Below are 19,415 nucleotides of genomic sequence, written 5' to 3' on the forward strand. Positions count from 1 at the left end.
TTTGCTACATGTGCGAGTTGAAGAAAGACGGTACGGACCCTCGTGTACCCAAGACCTCCGCGGAAAGGCATGTGCAAATATTCGTGGAGGCCGTTGAACATGACAACGCACTCTCTGGGTGCATTTGTACTGCCCCCTACCGTGGAAGGTTTAATTGATAAACTCACCTCTTCTCGAATCTCGCCTCAAGTAACATGTGTAACGTCCTGTTATTTCAGACTCCTTGATCTCCATTGTGAAAGCTAAAGTGTCTAAGTAGGATGCTCGAAAGCTCATTTCGAAAGGCTTCCATCTTTCATTCTTGTTTCTCCGTCTCTTCAAGGTACAAGGCTTAGATGCACGCCTTTGCGTTCGCTGACAGTCGTTCGCCGCTACAAGACACAGTGCCAGCAGCTCACCGATGACTCCCCAACGCCCAAGCATCAGCCGGGACAGGTAACCCCAAAATTGCACCTCGCGTTGTGAGTTGCGAGTCTTTACATCAGCGTGCATTTATTCCTCGAATAGGACGTTGGCGGAGACGGGTCAACGGTGGGGCTGTTGAGCTGCAGGAGCTAGGTACAACCAATACCCCACTTCGACGGTTGAACGAGGCTAAACATGGACGCAAGACGTGGGATGGGTACATCTATTTAACCAGCTCCTCTTCCTGGACTTCTTTCGATGCATCCCTCGATCTTCTCATCGAATTACCATCCGTACTCCTCCACTCACCTTGTCTGGGATGCAGGGAACGTACTGACTATGATGCAGGTACCCACCACAAGTATGGCAGCCGCCATGCAAGATGCGGTCCATCAGCGGGCGTTATCCTCACCTCAAGGTACTTTCAATGCAAAGTATACTGAAACAATAAGTATACTGCATGAACCGGTGTTCGTTTCTGGAGGCCTCCTACCGCTCATGTCATACCCTACGCGGATGATCAGATAGAAGGGCAGGGGACCTCTGGATTCGTTCTGAGATTATACGGTTTCAACTTGACCTGGATAATACCAGCGGAAGGATCATGCTTGCCCCCTGTGCAGAACAGACTTAACCTGTGGCAGGTTTCAATCCGTGATCAACAACTCTCGACAACATGTCCCCCCCAGCTGCCATCTTCGAGTCTCCCGCTCCTGCCGTTCTCGGAAACGGTGTAGGTCTCAAGAAGAACCTGGCCGTCAAGGTCGCTTCTGTCGGGCAGGGTGGTCAGGCAAAGACCGTCGCCGATTTTGAGAAGAACTGGGACAACTTTACGTTCGCTCCCATCCGTGAGAGCCAGGTCTCTAGGGCTATGAGTATGTCTTCCCCAAGGGTATCATCATGCAGTCAGCTGACGATGTACAGCCCGTCGCTACTTCAAGGATCTTGACACCTACGCCGAGTCTGACATTGTCATCGTCGGCGCGGGATCTTGCGGTCTCTCTACTGCTTTCATGCTCGCATCCAAGCGTCCTGACCTCAAGATCGCCATCATCGAAGCTGGCGTCGCTCCTGGCGGCGGCGCGTGGCTCGGTGGCCAGCTCTTCAGTGCCATGGTCATGCGCAAGCCTGCCCAGCTCTTTCTCAACGAGCTCGGTGTCCCGTACGAGGACGATGGCGACTGGGTCACTGTCAAGCACGCTGCGCTGTTCACGTCCACTCTCTTGAGCAAGGTGCTCCAGTTCCCCAACGTCAAGCTCTTCAACGCTACCACTGTCGAGGACTTGATCACCCGCCCTGCGCCCACCCCGGAGGACCCCAATGCTGTGCGCATTGCCGGTGTCGTCACCAACTGGACCCTGGTCTCTATGCACCATGACGGTACGCCTGTACATTCCGCGTGACCTAATGTCTCCCTAACGTAGTCCCAGACCAGTCCTGCATGGACCCCAACACCATCAACGCGCCCCTCGTCATCTCGACAACCGGCCACGACGGTCCGTTTGGTGCCTTCTGCGTTAAGCGTCTGGTCAGCATGCAGCAGATCGAGAGGCTGGGCGGGATGCGCGGTCTGGACATGCGCACTGCCGAGGACGCGATTGTCAAGCGCACTCGTGAAATCGTGCCTGGCCTGATTGTTGGCGGCATGGAGCTCAGTGAGGTCGACGGTGCCAACCGCATGGGCCCCACATTCGGCGCCATGGCACTCAGTGGTGTCAAGGCTGCCGAGGAAGCCCTCAATGTCTGGGACGAGAGGAACGCGCAGAACGCGGAGTAGCGCGGTTGCTTGGTACGATCAGGTAGACTTCCAGCTGCAATAAACACCCTCACTCGTTCACATGGATGCTGTTGTTCATCGACTGACGCCTGTTCATCGACTGACGCCTAGCGCACGTCAGCCATGTCAGCCATGCCAGCCATGCAGCCATGCAGCCATGCAGCCATGCAGCCATGCAGCCATGCAGCCATGCAGCCATGCTGTACCCTTGGCCATTTTGGAACGGTGCGCGAATATGTTCTTTGTTGAGGTCGCACTCGAGAGCGGGGTTGCACGGGAGAGTGCCTGGCTCACGATTGACGGCAGGGGGATGCTTGCTGCTTGTGACGTATTTCAGTGGTTTTTTCCAGACGCGTACACAAGCACGGCTGCGGCCTTGTTGTGGTTGTGCTGTTGCCGTGGCCACGGAAGTGTCTGCAGAGACAAGAATAAACAAACAGCATCGTGGACAACGGGCAACGAGGAGCACTGGGCTGACATCCGACACCGAGTGGAATTGGAGTCTACGGCCTACCCACGAGCGCACAGGGCCTCCCACTCAGTACTGCATGATGAACCACGAACCACGAGAGGGGCATCGAAGCACGGTTGCGTGGGTGATGGCCTTCTCCCGTTCCACAGGGCGCTAGCCGCGCCGCGGCGGAGTTTGGGCGACAGGGATCCGTCGCTGCGTAAACAACGCAGCGACGGGGCCGAAAACACGGCATCTGACAAGCAAAGTAGACAATAATGCCCCGCTGAGCCAGACACTGCACCCAACAACCGCTCCCAGAAGTCCTTGACGTGGCTCACCCTTGCCCACCATGGAGGAGCAGACGGCCGCCCTGCTCGCGGCGCTGAAGAAGCAGGCGTCGACCAACGTGGACCGGCGACTGGACCTGTTTGGCAGCCTCAAGTCCAGCATCAAGCACCAGCGCGTGCCCGAGAGCTGCCAGGACGCAATCCTCGAGTGCATCCGCACCGCCATTGGCGACAAGACGTCGGCGCAGCTCGTGGCTGCGGGATTCTCGACGCTCAGCCACCTGATCAAGCGGCTGGCGCTGCAGAAGGAGACGCACACCATGGCGGCGCACGCGCAGCTGCTGGTCCCGATCCTGCTGGACCACCTAGGCAACGCGCGCGAAGCCCACCGCAGCGCCGCCTCGGCCCTGCTCGTCGAGCTGTACCCGTACTGTCACGCCGAGCTCGACGCGGGCGTGCACGGCGCCATGGCCGGCAGCAACCCGCGCGCAAAGGAGACGGCCATGTCCTGGCTGGTCACGATGAACCAGAGCCACGGCCTGCCGTTCCGCACCTACGTCAACCAGCTGGTCGCCAACTGCGAGGACGCCGACCCGGACGTGCGCACCGTCGCCAAGACAGCCATCGTGTCGCTGTTCCAGACGGCGCCGGGCAAAGCCCAGGTCAACCTGCAGAAGCAGCTGGCCGTCCACGGCGTGCGCAAGGCCACCGTCGCCTACATCACCGCCCACCTCGACCCCGCGGCGGCGGCGGGCGCCGCCGCCGACGACCGCCACGACGCGCCGCCCGCCCCTGTCCGCGAGCGCCCCCTGCCGACGGCCCGCGCAAAGACGCTGCCGTCGCTGCTGCCTGACGCGGGCCTCGCCGACAGCCTGGCCGCCGAGCAGCCGCCGCCCGCCGAGACGGTCTCCATGGACCCCATCCACGTCTACACGCAGCGCGAGCTCGAGGACATGTTCCGCGACATGGCCCCGCCGTTCGAGGGCCGGGAGAGCGAGCAGAACTGGCTCGCGCGCGACAAGAACACGCTGAAGCTGCGGCGCATACTCAAGGGCAACGCGCCCACCGAGTTCCACGCCGCCTTCATGGCCGGCATGGCCTCGCTGCGGGACGGCATCCTGAAGGTGGCCAACACCCTGCGCACCACCATGTCGACCAATGGCTGTCAGCTTGTGCAGGAGCTCGCACGCACAGTTGGGCCCGCGATCGACTCGTGGGTCGAGATCCTGCTGCAGGCCTTCATCAAGATGTGCGCTGCCACCAAGAACATTGCCGCCCAGAACGGCAACGCCACGGTCGACGCCCTGCTCTCGCACGTGTCGTTCAACAATCGTGTCCTGCAGCACGTCCAGTTCGCCTCGCAGGACAAGAACGTCCAGCCCCGCATCTTCTCGGCCGGCTGGGTGAAGACGCTCATCCGCAAACACAAGTCGCACATTGACCACTCAGGAGGGCTGGACAGCTTCGACAAGATCCTGAAAAGGGGACTGGCAGATGCCAATCCCAAGGTGCGCGAGTCGTACCGAAGCACGTACTGGACCTTTGCTCTGGTGTGGCCCCAGAAGGCCGAAGCGTAAGTCTACCTTGGCAGAGATTTGAACACAGCCACTGATCCTGACGACAGCATGTACGAAACGCTCGAGAAGCGCGAGAAGACCGGTCTCGACCGGGACCCGAACAACCCCAACACATCGCTAGCACCGTCGCAGACCAGCACCGTCGCACCGTCGTTCTCAAGATCCGTCGGGCCCAGCGCTGCCAGGACAAGCTTGAAGGAGAAGATTGCAGAGCAGCGACGGGCAAAGCTAGCAGCGTCCAAGGGAGTTGCTGATCGACCCAGCTCGGCTGCGGCCAGCTACGAGACACCAAGATCACTGTCGAGCAAGTCGCTTGGTGTTGGACCAAGGACAATGTCCAACACTTCAACGGCGTCCAACGGGCCGTCTCGACCACCGTCTGCCATGTCGGGCGAAGCCACCAAGTCCGCTTTGAAGAGCTCGACAGGCACTAGCACTGGTTCGTTGATGAGCGGCACGGTGCGACGACCCATCCGACGACCTGAGCTGAACAGGCCAAAGACAGCAGACCCATACGCTTCGCGACAGACCAAAATCACACCGTCGACGACGACAACACCAGAGAGGACACCAGCCGTCAAGTCGCTGAAGAAGTCAGTCGGACCTGCGGCTTCGAGCACAGCCCGCCCTCGGTCACAAGCACAACAGAGCCCCACCGTCAGCCCGGTGCGTAGCAAGTCCAGGGTGGACACGGGGCGCACAGCAACACACAGGAAGAACCCAAGCATGGGGTCGCGAGGGAGTCCTGTGGCCACTCTTCACAAGGATGAGGACCTGACAATGGTGAAGCCGTTCATCCGATCACAGAGCCACCATGACGGCACCATGCCTTTCCGACAGAGGAACGGCATGGACAAGCGTGCTTCTGTCGACAGCGTTGCGCTCGACATGGACGAGGACAACTTTACGATGCTTGTGCCCAACCTAGCGCGCCCAACATCGCAAAGGGTGCAGAGCACGCCCCCCAAGTCCAGCCCATCTGGAGGTCGAATACCGGTACCCAGCCCGCAAGCAGCCTCGACGCTGGGCCCAAGCCTCCTGCCAGTACAGAGTCCTCGCCAGCAATCCCCAGATCGAACTGCGCCAGAAGAAGTCGAGGTGTACGAAGACTCCTGCGCTGGTGACGAGCCATCGACGGCAGATCAAGAAGTGGACACACCAGTACTCGGAGAGCTTCCCATCAACGAGAGGAGCAACGAGCGACAGCCCAGCATTGATAGCAATGGCGACTCGATAGCGGGCTCAGGGGCCGAAGAGCGCGACAGAGGCCACCTCAAGACTACCAGCACAGGAAGTGTGATGCACACCGAGAACGCCGATGCAAACAGCCCGGAGACTCTAAAGAACAGACAACTGCTCGCCAGCGCTCTTAAGAAGATCGAGGGACGTACAGTCGATGCTGGCATGTTCCGCAAGATCCAGGATGCCATCAAGTCAGGTCAGGAGATCTGGGGGCCAAACGACGAGGTCTTTGGCAGACTGCTTGTCGCATGTCTCGAGTATTTCCAGACGCCTACTGAGCAGCTCAAGCTCCCCGCAATCAAGGCCGGCTCCTGCAAGAGCCAAGCTTTGGCGACCATCCGCGCCATGCTGTCTCTGTACCGAAAAGAGACAGCAAAGTACTTCGCCCGCGTTCTCACCACCATTTTGCAGGCCAAGGCGCAGCATGAGAACACTTCGCACATTGCAGGCGATATGGAGGCCACCGCCAACGAGATTGTCCGCTATGGTCAAGTCTCGGACTGCCTGAACGCAGTCCTTGCCCTTATTGAAGGCATGCCCGCCTCGTCCGGCTCCGACCCTGCCGCCAACAGCACACGCACCACGACCATGTCACTTCGCACCCTCGCAAGTCTGGTCGAGATCTCAAGCAGCAAGAACGTCGTTCTGTCACAAGAGCAGACACACCGCTTGGGCAAGCTGGCAGTCAGGTGCATGGAGGACACTGACGCGGACATTCGCAAGGCAAACATTGACTTTTGTGTTGGACTGCACGAGCGCATCGTTGGCCCAGGCGGCGACCACAAGGCTTTCTGGGAGGCTGTTGCTGGCGCGGGAGAGCAGCAGCTCAACTTGCTCACATACTATCTCGCGAAGAAGCAGAAGGCTTAGAGAGCCGTCTCGCCTTGCAAGCTTGGGGGCGAGTTGACGCCCATCGAGGAGCGCATCTGGGAGGAGGAGCTTTTTTGATCTTTAGACCCGGTACATACACACGGAGCTGGGTGGTGTTGCAAACGGCGTTTGTGAAAAGCAGGCTTGGGTCATCGATAGTCACTTCCTTGTTCCCTTTTCAATCAATCTCGGTCGGGGTCTTGGGTCGCTATTGTATCAACGCTCAACACTACTTGTCCGACATTCAGGATCTACGCGTAGTCTTTTAATGCAACTTTCAAACATCGCCCACTCCCGACCCTGTTCAACCCTCCCTCTCTTTCTCGTGACTATCATCCACTCTCGATACAGCATCTACCCAAAATAACACCCCAGCCCCCACACCTTGCGAACCCCGTTCTTACACGAGGCCTCAAACCCCAGGCTCTCATAAGTCGCATTGAAACAAGTGTGCGACCGGCTCTTCCACTCCGTCAACACCCCCGTGCAACCCGGCCCCGACCACGACTCGACCGTGATTCCCGACGGCATATCCCGCAGGTAGAAAGATGCCCCCGGGCCGTCGAGGCAGTGCGGAGACCGCGGCGCAGTGCCGACGGACGCCGCGACTGAGCGATCGCCTTCGCAGTTGGGCAGGTTGTATCGGTCGCTGGTGGGTCAGTGGCGATTTGAGCACGGCTGGTGGGTTGGGCGAGCGCAGGAGGGGAGCAGGTCGATTGGGGATACTGGGTTGACGTACAGCGTCCATGAGGATACCATTGATAGGCATGTCATGGCTAAGAGAATGAACGGCTGCATCCTGGGGTCGCCGTTGCTTATGCTTCGCGATGTGCAGTCCCCTTGTGAGTGTGAGATTCCGATTAGCTGGGGGCTCGCAAAGTATCCCGACGCCCGTACATGGTTTTGCACGTCCGCGGAACGTCATGCACCACACGAAGAACAGCCCCGTGTGCGCGTTCCTGTGCAACGCATCGTGAAGAAGGGCCGACTGTGACGTGGTGTTGATGAAATCCACGACCTCAGTCGCTGTTTGTACACAGCCGATACTTCCAGCCTGGATTTGTACATCTCACGATCACAGCTTGTACTTCTCCCTCCTGCTGAACTTTGGTGAAATTGCCTCAACATGCACATGTCAATCTGGCAAGCTCACTGCTGTGCCGGACAGCCATGTCTTCAGGAAGACGACGCGACATTCCAGTGTGGCCAATGTGACCAGTGTCACACGCCCCCCCTACATACCTCCCGTTCAATTGGAAGCACTCCAGTCTGGCTATAAACGCTCACAGATGGAAGCATGCTGTCGCAAAGCAAGCTGGGAAGAGATAGGGATGAAGTCGGCTGAGTGGCGATCTGTATGTAGCGGAAGCTGGCGTAAGATGATGACCTCAGAGAGGAGGTGAGCTGCGTTTGAGTCTGGGCCGAAGGAGTCGTTTGCGGGTCCTGTGGGGCGTGGGTCGACAACCGTAGGGTCGTGCTGTCCATGTGGCTGGGTTTTAAACTACCGTGCATGAAGCATAGTCTGCGCTCCGGAAGCACCCATACGTCATATGTGCGATAGGAAACTGTGAGCTCGCGCGGTTGTCCGTCTTGAGGAATGTTTGCCAGTATACAGACAATCGCGTATCTATTCGTAGAGTAGTAAAGCTCGCATGTGGTTGGAAACACCGGATGCAAGTCTTCAGCGATGATTTTCACGAGACCTGCGGTTCGACGGCGGCGCCTGCTCGCCAGCACAGCATGTATCATCATACATGGGATCGATGCGAGTGAGCCGTTGCGGTCGTCTGCATCGGGTTGAATCGCCGATTGAGCACCGAAAAAAATGCCTAAAGAAGACTAGAACTACAGAAGGCTCCCGCAATTTGGACCCTGGAACGACGTCAACCGCCAAGTAATGCTGTCATGCCGTGAATGCGCAGCATCAATAAAGCTTTGAAGGCACGAGGCGACACATCTTCAGAACGAGGCTGACGACTTGGAAACTACCCTCTCTATCGCACACTGTATGTTCCTTAGGTCTTTCGTTCATGTCGATAGTTTGGTCTGCTGCACTTGCTCTCAGGGAAGCTGAACAGCAGACTATGGCTATGATTGCTTTGCTATCACGTAATGCAAAATCACTAACTATTCGTAGATCCGATTGAATCCAGAAATACCACAAATATGAGCTCGTCCTTAGGTCTTCCCCAGTCAGACGAATTTGGCGACCCAACGCCATCTGGTCTCACTCCAAACACGCGTTCGGAAGCCGAGACAATCTTCTTCCAGAATGCGACCAAGCAGACCGAATCGGCAGCGCCAGATTCATCGATCGCTACCGATGAAGCCCGCGCGGCATACCGCCGACCTGGTGTAGTCCGCACCAGCTCCGCCAACTACGAGAGGGCCCTGAAGATGGCAGGCGCACAGAGCTCTGCTTCATCGGACCTTGCGACACAAACAGAGTTGCCCGAGAACATCACTGGTAGCACGCAAGTTGCGTCGCCAACGCAGTCATCCCCGTTTCCCGCACCGGGACAAGGCGTAGTTCCCGACTACAGCGCAGTCGGTCTCGCTCGAGGTGACTCTCTTAAAAAGTCCCGATCACGGGGTCTTAGTCTCGGCGCTCTTGCCCAGCAGCAAACCTGGAATGAGCAAGAGCATAAGAGGTTGTACAATGCGGATCTCATGACTGAGGTCAGAGGCAACCAAGGCTACGATTCGGTTGCTGAGAACAAGTCCTAGTCATAGGGGCTACTTCCTCGCATATATGCCTTGTCAACATTCCTTTGTGGCGTCATGTTCCTGTCAGTTTGGGTCCATCTTTCTGTGTTGCTCTCAGGTCCTTAAGTCTTCATGTGTATGGCGTTGGGCGCCACTCAGGGCCGTATAACAAAAGCTGCAGGACGGCATCGGCACGTGTCTGAAGATTTACTCTACTTTGTAAACCATAAGCCATCCCATCGCCATGACTTCATCGGTGCACCGTTCAATCATATGTTGTTCTGCTTCTGTCTCGTTGATCAATCAGGTTACGGTGTGTTTCTCGAGTCTGGCACGTGGTCTCAACCCGCACGATGCATATCCATGCCCTCACATGAGTGAACGCAAACAGTCGTACATCTGAAGCACACAGTACCCTGAGGCATTGCACTGCATCACAGTTTACTTCCTTCCCTCACTTCTATCGTTCGTGGTCTTTTATTTGGCATCAGCAAACGCCGCTGCATCGCACCTTCACTTGGACTTCGAGTCCAGCCCCACAACATATATACTGCTAACTCACCCAGTCTCAGTTTCACCTTCTCCAATACATCAACATTCTCCAACCCGACTCAACTACCAGCCTCATGCGTGTCTCCAAGATCACACTGCTTCTTGCAGTCCTGCCCGCGGCCTTTGCTGCACCTGCTGCACCTGCTATGGTCACCGAGGCCGACTGCCAGCTCGGCAACAACAAGTGCGACGACATAAACGGCGCAGTAATGATCTGCGGTACCAAAAGTTGGTTCTCTGCGGAGACGTGCGCCGAGGAAGGTGCTTGTCAGGTTGGACCTGCCGGTAATGCCTTCTGTGCCAAGAAGCCTGAGTGCACACCGGGCACTTCCCAGTGCGACGCCGCTTTCTACGTTTCCAAGACCTGCAACGACAAAGGCATCTGGGAGACCAACCGCAAGTGCTCCAAGCCGGGGTGCTGCGAGATCCAGAATGGCCAAGCTGTCTGCAAGACCGAGTGCGGTGCCGGTCTACAGCCACCTGTTCCACGATCTTCTCCCAAGACCGCCCTCGACTGGCCTAAGGCCGGAGACAAGTGCAGGCCGAACGGTTCAGACTTCTGCAGCTTCCACGACAAGGCCATCCTCGAGTGCGTTGCCATTGGCATCTTCACCCTGAAGAAGACCTGCAAGAAGGGCTGTGCCTACGAGAACTTCGAGCCAATCCGTCCTTACTGCAAGTGAGCTTGCAAGAACTTTGACTCCTATCAAAGTACGTTCCTCCATTTCGAAAGGCCGCTTTACTCACGCTAACACGGTGGAAACAGACTCGGAAACAACTGCATGCGATGTTTTGGTACTTTTTTGGCGCAGAGGGCCGGATTAAAGGATTGACATTCGAATAAGTGGATCAACATACATATCAAGGGAAGACGAATTATAAACATGTTCTCGGCCCAAGAAGGAATACATCACAATGAAAGCGTCTGAGGTTGCAAGAACAACATATCCTGCTATTTGCCAATCACAAACAAGGTCTTCATGCGCACCCTTAATTTTCACCCCTGGTGTTTGTTTAGTGGGCAGTAATCGCGCGTTGCTACGAACCTTGAAGGTCTCCTCCTCTTGCACACGCTAAGTGACAGATGTAACGACGAAATACACCTCAACCACCCACCATGCTGTTCTGTTTGTACCTCCTCGCTTTTTCGCTCTTGATCAACAGTGCCTCCGCCGCACGACGCCGCTACTTGAGACAAGCCGTCAACATACCTCCTGCGCACACGTCGCCGACAGCTTTCCTTTGCCCAAGGCGATGCGAGTGGGCGTACTGCTCTTGCAGCAGTGCAAGATCACCCCGCTCCTATCTCGAACGATTGCTGACTGGTGCAGAACAGCGCAAGGCAACGAATGCTCTCAGAGAGAGAGAAGGGTCGTTGGTTTAAACTACAAGCTTGTCTTCATGGCAACAGCGTGGGCTCGAAAACGGCCTTCAGGGAGTCAAGCTAACAGTACGTAGTCTCCGGGTTTTGAGTACTGCCGCTATGAGTATTATCTCTGAGACGATGTTGAGCATCATGCTGGCTCGAGGAGCTGGATAAAACCTTCCTTGAAGTGGATCACATGGCGTTCCATTGGCGACACTGCTTCGTCTTGTCTCTGTTTGACTTGTCGTCCGAACGACTGTCTGTATTTATCCAAACACTCCTACGAGAGATACTTTGCTTTTACCTCCTGTTATAAAACGCCATCGTTGTATGATTGTGGTTGTTAAGCACCAATGAAATGCCGTATGAGATCGCCCTGATACCCAAATATTGAATATCTTGAGAAGTCCAGGCCTCCATTCTTACCAAGCCAAAGCGCATATGCGCCAACAACAATGGCAAGGCCAACGGCTCCATAGCGTCTGTAATACCACAAGCGCAACTTCGCATGCTTAATGCTCCTCATTGCTTGCCGCACAACCTTCTTCTGGTATTGCTGCCAATGAACTTCCTTCTCTTGCTGAGTGAAGAGGCGCTCGCCATCATCCAACGTCAAGCGTTGCATATCCGCCAGGGTAGCTGAACTCTTCAATACGCTGGACGACGATATGCGCCACCACTCCCAGCTGCCTAGGGATCCTGGCGGGAGCCTTTCGAAGAGCTCGACTGAGCGTGCAATATGGAACTCGATATCGAATGGCTCGGGTAGCTTGCTGAGCATGACGTGCAGTATGTCCTCCTCTTCCTTATCAATCTCCAGCAGTTCTTCTCGCCTGGACAGCACCACAGCCGCGAAAAAGTAGAGCGGCATAATAGCGTGACGTGCCAGGAAGAAGTCGAACAACCGTGTGATATTTCTGTACTCTTGGATGTTATGGGCGAACATTGTAATGGTACCGGCTAGCGCGAACGTTGCGGAGCTCTTAGGCAGGTGCTCGTACAGTACTGGATCGGCTTCGCGAAGCAAAGGACGTAGGAGTTCGAGCTGGGCTATTGCAGGGTCGAGGGACGAGAGCATGAAGTCTCTGATCCTAAGGAGACTGAGGCGGGCAGCTGCTTGAGGAGCAGCATTTGTGCCTAGGACAAGGTAGAACACTTGGACAATGTCGTGGTAGCCCTGGAAGTAGGACAGGGCTGGGTGTCGACGCAGGACCTCGAGGATAACGTTCGAGAGCTCATGTTTCCGGCGGTCAAGCTCTTTCTCTGAGTCTGGTTCCTGGTCAGCATTGTGTGATATCTCGAGCTCTTGCCGGCCGGGCTTGCACATACTATACTTTGGATAGTATACGAAGGCCCTGTTTACGTCGAGACCGACTTGTCCCTCTTCACGATGCGCCGGCAGATCCTTCCACGATACTTTGTCTTCATCTGTAGCTTTGCATGCCAGCAGGATGGGCCATGCGGTGCGCCGCAAGCGATCGCTCACCAACCCATGGGTGCTAGTAGCTAGATGTACCAGCGTGGGAAGATCGCCCTTTTCGCAGGCGGTGACGACCAAGCCTTCTTTACTTGTCTCTGCCAAGGAGAGATCGATAGGTGTCGGTTGACGCGAGGATGCGCTATCAATACTCACCGACGGTGATGGGGTTCGAGAAGCCATGACCTCATAGCCTCGAGCTCAACTACAGTGCAGCCTGTCGCCGAACGTCCACGACGATCAGTCGACCGCTCGGGTATGGCGCGGGTTCGAATTTGTCCTCGAAAGCGGAAATGATGGAGCTGCAAGGTGCTGTGTGTGAATACATTTCGTTGGTTGTGAACACGCAGCTTGTTTGCGCCAGGGTGACGCGACCCTCTCGCGACTTCTTCTCTGCCAGTCTTGGCACCAACCAAACCAAACGTGTCTGCCTCTACCCGGCAACATTATCGGTCTCACGATTATCGCGGATAAGCTGCCATCGTCCGCGTTAGCTGCAGCTGTGCAGCTTTGCCATCCCAAACATACTCGCCGCCAGCGTCCCAAGCACAAGAGGCTGGTCAAATTTGTGCGTCACTGCATGCGCCGCGCCCCTCCAAACCCACTGTGCATGCAGGAAGCCACGGCAACACCCCCGTCTTTGGCCCCAGCTCCTCAGCCAGATCTTGAATTGTCTGTAGTTACGGCCCTTTGTCGCGAACTCCGCCAATCTCATCGACGTGTTCAGTCAAGATCGTGCTACGGACGGGCTGCATAATCTCGCTGTCGAGATCTGATCGGGTTCGAAATCGATCTCACGCATGACACCGCGCCGCTGCCGTCCGGTATTATCATTCGAGACATGTAGCCGCCCAGCTAAATTGGGCTCCGTTGTAATACTCGCATTTGCTACAGTTCGGGTTCTCTCTTGCAGCTCAGCAATCAGGGAATCCTGGTCTACGCTTCCTTCATTCGCTCTCAGCACCATCATTCGCTCTCAGCAATCCAGTCACTAATCCACTTTTTTATCCTCCACTTGTAGCGCCAACGAAATACTTCCTCACGAACAGTACCCTTGATTGGTCCCTTTGGGCTCACTGGCAGTCACCCCCGCCATGAACCACCAAGTTCAGGGCCTGGTACTCGTCGACAATGAATGGGTGTCAAGACCGCTCGACATCTATCAGATTATGGCACGAGCACAGCAAGATGATACCGACACGAGGGAGTCGGTCGTTCAGCCGGCTGGCCATCCTCATATACCAGGGTATGGCATTCTTTCTCGGACAGTGCTGCCTAGCCCTCTTTGCAAGTTTATCCTCCCCGCAAACATTCGTCACAAGGATCTCAACGACATTGTGCTTGTAGGTGAAGACTCAGTACAGCTGAAAGAGATCCGTGACTACGGTCGCCTTTGCCATGTTGCAGTCAAGTCAAACTTCAGCGGCCGTATCCTTACAGCGCGAGTGTTTGGTGACCCTCGCGAAATTCATGCCAACAAGACCGTGGGCAGCCCGCTGCCCACAAAGCAGACCGCACCGAGAAACATTCCATCTGCTACACATACACATGGACAAGACCTACCCCCAGAAGTGATTGTCCTTACACTCACAACGCGAACACTGATGTTCTTGTGGGCTCAGCGCAGCGCTACTGGCCAATCCTTCTTCCAGCAAAAGACCATCAAACTCGCCGCAGGTTCTTCGCGCTTCGACCGCCTCGGGCAATATCTCGCTGTAGATCCAAAGCGCAGGGCTTTAGCTGTAGCGGCTTATGAAGGGCGATTCATGCTCTACAAGACGAAGTCCATGGATGCATGGCGCAACGAGCTGCGGAATGGCGCCGATACGATACCGGTCGAAGACGAACGTATGATCTCGATTGGAGGCAGAATAATGCACATGGAGTTCCTATCAACGGCCGTGGGACAGGACGACTACCATGTAGTCCTTTTGTTCATCGTTGCACACCAGGGATTGACAAAGTTAACCTGCTTCGACTGGGATTGCAGATACGACCTGAACACAGCGATTGCTCGAACAGAAAGAGTTTCAGTAGACCTAGGTGCGTTTCCTGGTTAACCTTGTCACCGAGGACACGACTAACACGCTCAGACGATCAGAATCCCTCCTTACTCATTCCTCTGAAGCGAAGCCCAGACTTCTTACTCGTCTTCGACACACACGTGTCCCTTTATAAAGACGTCTTGTCCGGCGCGCCACAACGCATCGCGGTTCCTATCCCTGATCACATTCAGCCGTCCCTGTACCCGGGCGACAGCACACATCGGCCACGCTGGGTACAGTGGGACAGAACACCTCGTAATCCTGACTTTCCTAAAGAGTCTTTCTATATTGCACGCGAAGATGGTCGGGTGATGTATGCAGAGCAGGGTCCGGCTGGTGCTGTGGACCTGGATGACGCAGGCGAGTGGCCGTATCGGATAGATCAGGCCTTCGCCTGTATAAGCGTCGATAACTCAGAGTTTTCGCAGTCATATCCCGATGTCCTTATAGCAGGGGCTGCCGGCAACGATGGCATGCTCTGCAAAGTTGGCGCCTGGCCAATGGAGTACTCGTACGCTACACAATACCCTGCTATGAACCAGTTCACTTATGTGGAATCGATGCCAAACTGGAGTCCACTGGCGGGGCTTTGCGTCACCAAAGTACCTGGCATTCGGGACCCCTATGAACGCCAGCGCTCAGCATTGTTCGTTCCCAACGGGGTCGCACCTCACGGTCAGATATCTGAACTTCGAAACGGATTACATGCACTCATCGACGGCTCCTTTGGCAACATGAAAGGTTGTACTGGCCTGTGGGTACTGGAGCATGGTAGTCAGACTGTCGAACTCGATGGCAAAAGTGCAAGACAACATTATGCGTTCGTGGCAGTTTCGCTACCACTCGAAACCCTTCTGCTTCGTCTGATTCGTACACAATCAGAAGGTCATGGCGAGTTCTCTGGTGCTTGGGATGACGGAGTCTGGGATGTAAACCAACTGCCGACTGAGGATGAGCCCCTGGAGGATGGAATTACACGAAACCAGGAAACCATCTCCGCATGTCTCTTCTCGGATCGCTTCTCAATACAGATCACACGCGAAAATGCACAGATAGTCACCCGGCCAGCGTTGACCCTGAACGACAGACTAGACTTCGCTGCGCCCATACTGCTTGCAGCAGCAAAATATGGGTTCAATTTCGTCGCAATCGCCCTTAAGCGCGACGGAAAGACGTATCTGGATGTCATACCCATATTGAGGAACGGCACATTCGAGAAGACCGACAGGCCGCATATGCGCCATGTGCTAAACACTGATCCAACATGTATCGAGCTCCTCGAGCTCAATGGGCGCACTCACATCCTGGTTGGCACGCTTGATTCAAAGATTTCTATGTTTGAAGTCTCGTACGAATACGCTGTATCTATGATTCTTCAGTCGTCTCTTGATGCCAGCTCTGCTGGCAGTTCGCGGACGCTGTGCGAGCGCGCGGTCATACTGACTTCGGGCGATGACCACATCCTGGTATGTGCCACGCGCGATGGTCTCCTCCTTCGCCGTTCTGTTCGTGACCTCAAGCCAGAGCTTTTCACCGCATCAGCGGGCGACGCGATGCGAACAAGCAGAGCTTCGGTGGAGACAGAGGCAACAGATTGGGTGATCACAAGAATGGGCTCGACCTCAGCTCAACTATACCCGTGCGCTACTGATGGCGCGGCTGCATTCGTATCGTGCGCGTCCGACTTCTGCAGGATTCGATTGCCCACGGGCAAGGAGTCTGTCTTGGATGTTGAATCTATCTGGTTCGGAAGTCGCACAAGACCTGGATATCTGCAACACCCAATCACTGCAGCTTATCAATTGGGATATGATCAAACGATCACTACTCCCAACGAACGTAATATGGGCGGCTTCCTCTTTGTTGTGTCAGGGGATCAAATGCTCTTCACATACCTCGATGCAGACGCCGGGCGTAGCGGCAACGCTTCGATTCTCTACTCCGGTGATGAGACGAAAGTTTTGCCTCGCAAGCTGATCACGGGTGCAAAGCCCACACATGCGGCGTACTTAACGCTGCCGCGTAAGATGCTGGTGGCAACGACTGAGGCTAAAGAGGCATCTGCAGCATCTGAAGGGCACCGAGAGATCTATTCGACACTGAGCCTTCTCAACATACACGATGACACACCTTTAGATGAGGTTGAATTAAAGGAGGAACCGGGCGCTGAACCAACCAACAGACTAGTCGTAGCCCAGTACGGTCTTCACCACGCGGAGCGTGTATACGCGATCGCAGACTGGGCTTACGAAGACGATCGCGGCAAGAAGTACAACTTGGTCATCGTGAGTACTGGTGTTGGAACAGGCTCGGGCAAGGAGACTGGAAGAAGGTTGATCTTCAATCTGGGGCAGCGTGGATCGAAGCTGTCATTGCAGAAAGAGTCAACATACCCGCACCCGGTCTACTGCGTTGCTATGTTTGACCGACGTGCTACAGTAAGCGTGGTTGGCAACATGATACACTTCGACGAATTCGACGCGTCGCTCGGCAGGCAAGTCTCGCCCATTCTTTTTGATATGTATGCTGACAAGTGTAGGTGGTTTACTCGTGGTATGAAAGAGCTTCCTTCGCCCGGCGTACACATCACCGTCTCAAGGTCGAATGTCTATGTTTCAACCCTACAACATTCTCACCTGTGTTACGAAGTTACGCGCGGACTTGAAGACTCAAGCGTCAGTTTTGACCAACTCTTCACGGACAGTCGCGAGCGCTCATGCACACATCACCTTGCCCTCCGCAACAGTGACCTTAGCCAGGACTCACACACTGAAGAAGAGTCGCTTGTGCTAATAACAGACAAGAAGACTGCCACAGTTTCAGGTCTGTACAGCTCAGGCGGAAGCACAGTCATAAATGCTGCAACAACTGCATTTGAAGCCTGCCTTCCGCGAACGGTCGTTCGTCTCCAAAGAGGAGACATTCGTCCACCATGGCGCAGGCCTTCCCGATTCATCAGGACTTCCGAAAAGAATGTAGGAATTCTGGTTGACGATATCGTTGGTGCCTGCTCAGATGGCACCATCTACTCATTCTCGATCCTATCTGGGCCTGCCCGCCATCTTCTACGCTTGCTGCAGAATCTCATCGAGATCAAGTATGCTCGTGACCCAGCAAATCAGTTCACGATAGTTCGGCATCGAAGTGGCGATATCTTTGGTGTGCTTATGAACGGCACAGGCGGAGCGCAGGACTGCGCAATTCGAGCTCGAGATGTTGATCCTCGGCTCAAAGAGCGACGGCCGTCTGGATCTAGAAATAGCCATATTGACGGCGATGCGCTCTTGAGATTCTTTGAAGAGGATGGCAATCTGCAAGGGCTATTTTCAAGAGACGTGGATGGAGATGTGCCTGCTCTATTCATGGAGCTTGCGGAAGAACTTCTGCCTCAAGGCAGCTATCACATGCGTCACAGAAACAAAGGAACAGATGGCGTCTTTGCTGGTGTCAGAGATTGGGTGGATGAGGTGCTTATGCCTCTGTTGTGATCGAATTTCTAGGTGTAAAAGCTTTGGACGTAATGGCCAGACGATATCCCAAGTGTGCTTGGGAAGAGGATAAGGTGAACTGAGGAGGAATCCAAGGTTTGCATCTAGCACAGAACGAAGATCACGAAGCATTATCCTATATAACTTAATATAGTTAGATGTTAAACATGCTATTACAATCTGTTGCAGCCTATCCCAACTATACCTGCAGGGCAACTAGGTTTACGCTTGCTGAGCAAAGAAAATAGAAATAGTATAATAGTTCTACTCTTCTGGATCCCTCCTTAGTGCAGATTCAAGAGAGCAACTTTGCTCTCTATAACGTACGTCACGGGCGACTCGCTCACACACCTGAGTTACTTTCTTCTGCCAAAGACCCTACCTAATTTTAATCGAGGCTATCTGCTTCGTATTGTCTCATAGGTTTGAGAAGTAGGGAGTAAACAAGCCTAACAAGTAGCTCTTTGGAGAGAGCCTCGACATTCTCCATTCAGCAATTAACACGAAAATGATGAGGCTGCAATGCTGCTTCATGCAGAAGAAGTCGCAATGTACGAAGCAGTAATGCTTCTGTTCGTACAGACTCCCAGCACTTGTGCGAACCGGGCGTCAACGCCCTGGCTCAAGGCTGTAGCAGTTCGTCTTGCCGGTGTGACCACCCCAAATGATTGCGTAGGATATACTCCCGCGTAAACAATTGCGACTGTGGAAGGCTTGCTCCCGCTCTGATCTCCCCTGACTGCTATTGTGACCACCAGCTTAATAGTATGGGCCATGAAATTTCTCGCGTGATGAGATCTTACTCAAATTGGTGGGTAGCTACGAAGGGGCCACGAGTGAGGAGGACTGCTGTAGTTACGTGATCGTTACGTAGGATTTTGTGTGCTCTGCGATTCATGCAGGACGGATTCATGGCAGGAGACTTACTTGCTGGGGTGGGAGTGCCACGTCTACGTCATGGGATGACGGGTTCATCGCAAGCCAATCACCGAGCTGCCGCAATCAGGCATTTGAAGCTTAAGCTTATCGTCGCCACATCCACAAAGCTTGCCAAAGCTTCATGCGAAATGCCCACCTCGAGCATACGAAGTCGGCATCGACTGTAACCGTCCACATGGCGGCATTTTGCCCAAGACATCGTGGCAATTGGAAAATTAGCAGCAGGTCTT

The 19,415-nt window shown here is 54.9% G+C and overlaps 8 protein-coding genes across 8 annotated transcripts; 5 read left to right on the top strand and 3 right to left on the bottom strand.

The window, feature by feature from the left end:
• Positions 1–85: 85 nt before the first annotated feature.
• Positions 86–473, bottom strand: M421DRAFT_270049 (uncharacterized protein). The gene has a single exon (XM_033588781.1). It carries the CDS (start codon positions 421–423, stop codon positions 151–153), a length of 273 nt encoding a protein of 90 aa, XP_033445205.1. The 5' UTR covers positions 424–473; the 3' UTR covers positions 86–150.
• Positions 474–882: 409 nt separating this feature from the next.
• Positions 883–2,584, top strand: M421DRAFT_270060 (Thi4-domain-containing protein). The gene is made up of 3 exons (XM_033588782.1): positions 883–1,280; positions 1,330–1,785; positions 1,836–2,584. Exons 1-3 carry the CDS (start codon positions 1,082–1,084, stop codon positions 2,180–2,182), a joined length of 1,002 nt encoding a protein of 333 aa, XP_033445206.1. The 5' UTR covers positions 883–1,081; the 3' UTR covers positions 2,183–2,584.
• A 401-nt stretch (positions 2,585–2,985) lies between these two features.
• Positions 2,986–6,612, top strand: M421DRAFT_8396 (protein STU1; the record flags this gene model as incomplete). Its single annotated transcript, XM_033597557.1, has 2 exons — positions 2,986–4,496; positions 4,548–6,612. 2 exons carry the CDS (start codon positions 2,986–2,988, stop codon positions 6,610–6,612), a joined length of 3,576 nt encoding a protein of 1,191 aa, XP_033445207.1.
• A 427-nt stretch (positions 6,613–7,039) lies between these two features.
• Positions 7,040–7,911, bottom strand: M421DRAFT_95099 (uncharacterized protein; the record flags this gene model as incomplete). Its single annotated transcript, XM_033598272.1, has 2 exons — positions 7,040–7,666; positions 7,855–7,911. 2 exons carry the CDS (start codon positions 7,909–7,911, stop codon positions 7,040–7,042), a joined length of 684 nt encoding a protein of 227 aa, XP_033445208.1.
• A 590-nt stretch (positions 7,912–8,501) lies between these two features.
• M421DRAFT_424370 (uncharacterized protein) lies at positions 8,502–9,578 on the top strand. The gene is made up of 2 exons (XM_033593732.1): positions 8,502–8,618; positions 8,750–9,578. Exon 2 carries the CDS (start codon positions 8,779–8,781, stop codon positions 9,337–9,339), a length of 561 nt encoding a protein of 186 aa, XP_033445209.1. The 5' UTR covers positions 8,502–8,618; positions 8,750–8,778; the 3' UTR covers positions 9,340–9,578.
• Positions 9,579–9,944: 366 nt separating this feature from the next.
• M421DRAFT_95101 (uncharacterized protein) lies at positions 9,945–10,553 on the top strand (the record flags this gene model as incomplete). Its single annotated transcript, XM_033598273.1, has 1 exon — positions 9,945–10,553. One exon carries the CDS (start codon positions 9,945–9,947, stop codon positions 10,551–10,553), a length of 609 nt encoding a protein of 202 aa, XP_033445210.1.
• A 1,026-nt stretch (positions 10,554–11,579) lies between these two features.
• On the bottom strand, positions 11,580–12,896 carry M421DRAFT_8399 (uncharacterized protein; the record flags this gene model as incomplete). Its single annotated transcript, XM_033597558.1, has 2 exons — positions 11,580–12,505; positions 12,566–12,896. 2 exons carry the CDS (start codon positions 12,894–12,896, stop codon positions 11,580–11,582), a joined length of 1,257 nt encoding a protein of 418 aa, XP_033445211.1.
• Positions 12,897–13,348: 452 nt separating this feature from the next.
• M421DRAFT_424372 (uncharacterized protein) lies at positions 13,349–18,498 on the top strand. The gene is made up of 3 exons (XM_033593733.1): positions 13,349–14,756; positions 14,807–17,252; positions 17,298–18,498. Exons 1-3 carry the CDS (start codon positions 13,808–13,810, stop codon positions 18,244–18,246), a joined length of 4,344 nt encoding a protein of 1,447 aa, XP_033445212.1. The 5' UTR covers positions 13,349–13,807; the 3' UTR covers positions 18,247–18,498.
• The last annotated feature ends 917 nt before the right edge of the window (positions 18,499–19,415 follow it).

This window comes from Didymella exigua (genome assembly GCF_010094145.1).
Source record: "Didymella exigua CBS 183.55 unplaced genomic scaffold M421scaffold_34, whole genome shotgun sequence".
NCBI lineage: Eukaryota > Fungi > Ascomycota > Dothideomycetes > Pleosporales > Didymellaceae > Didymella > Didymella exigua.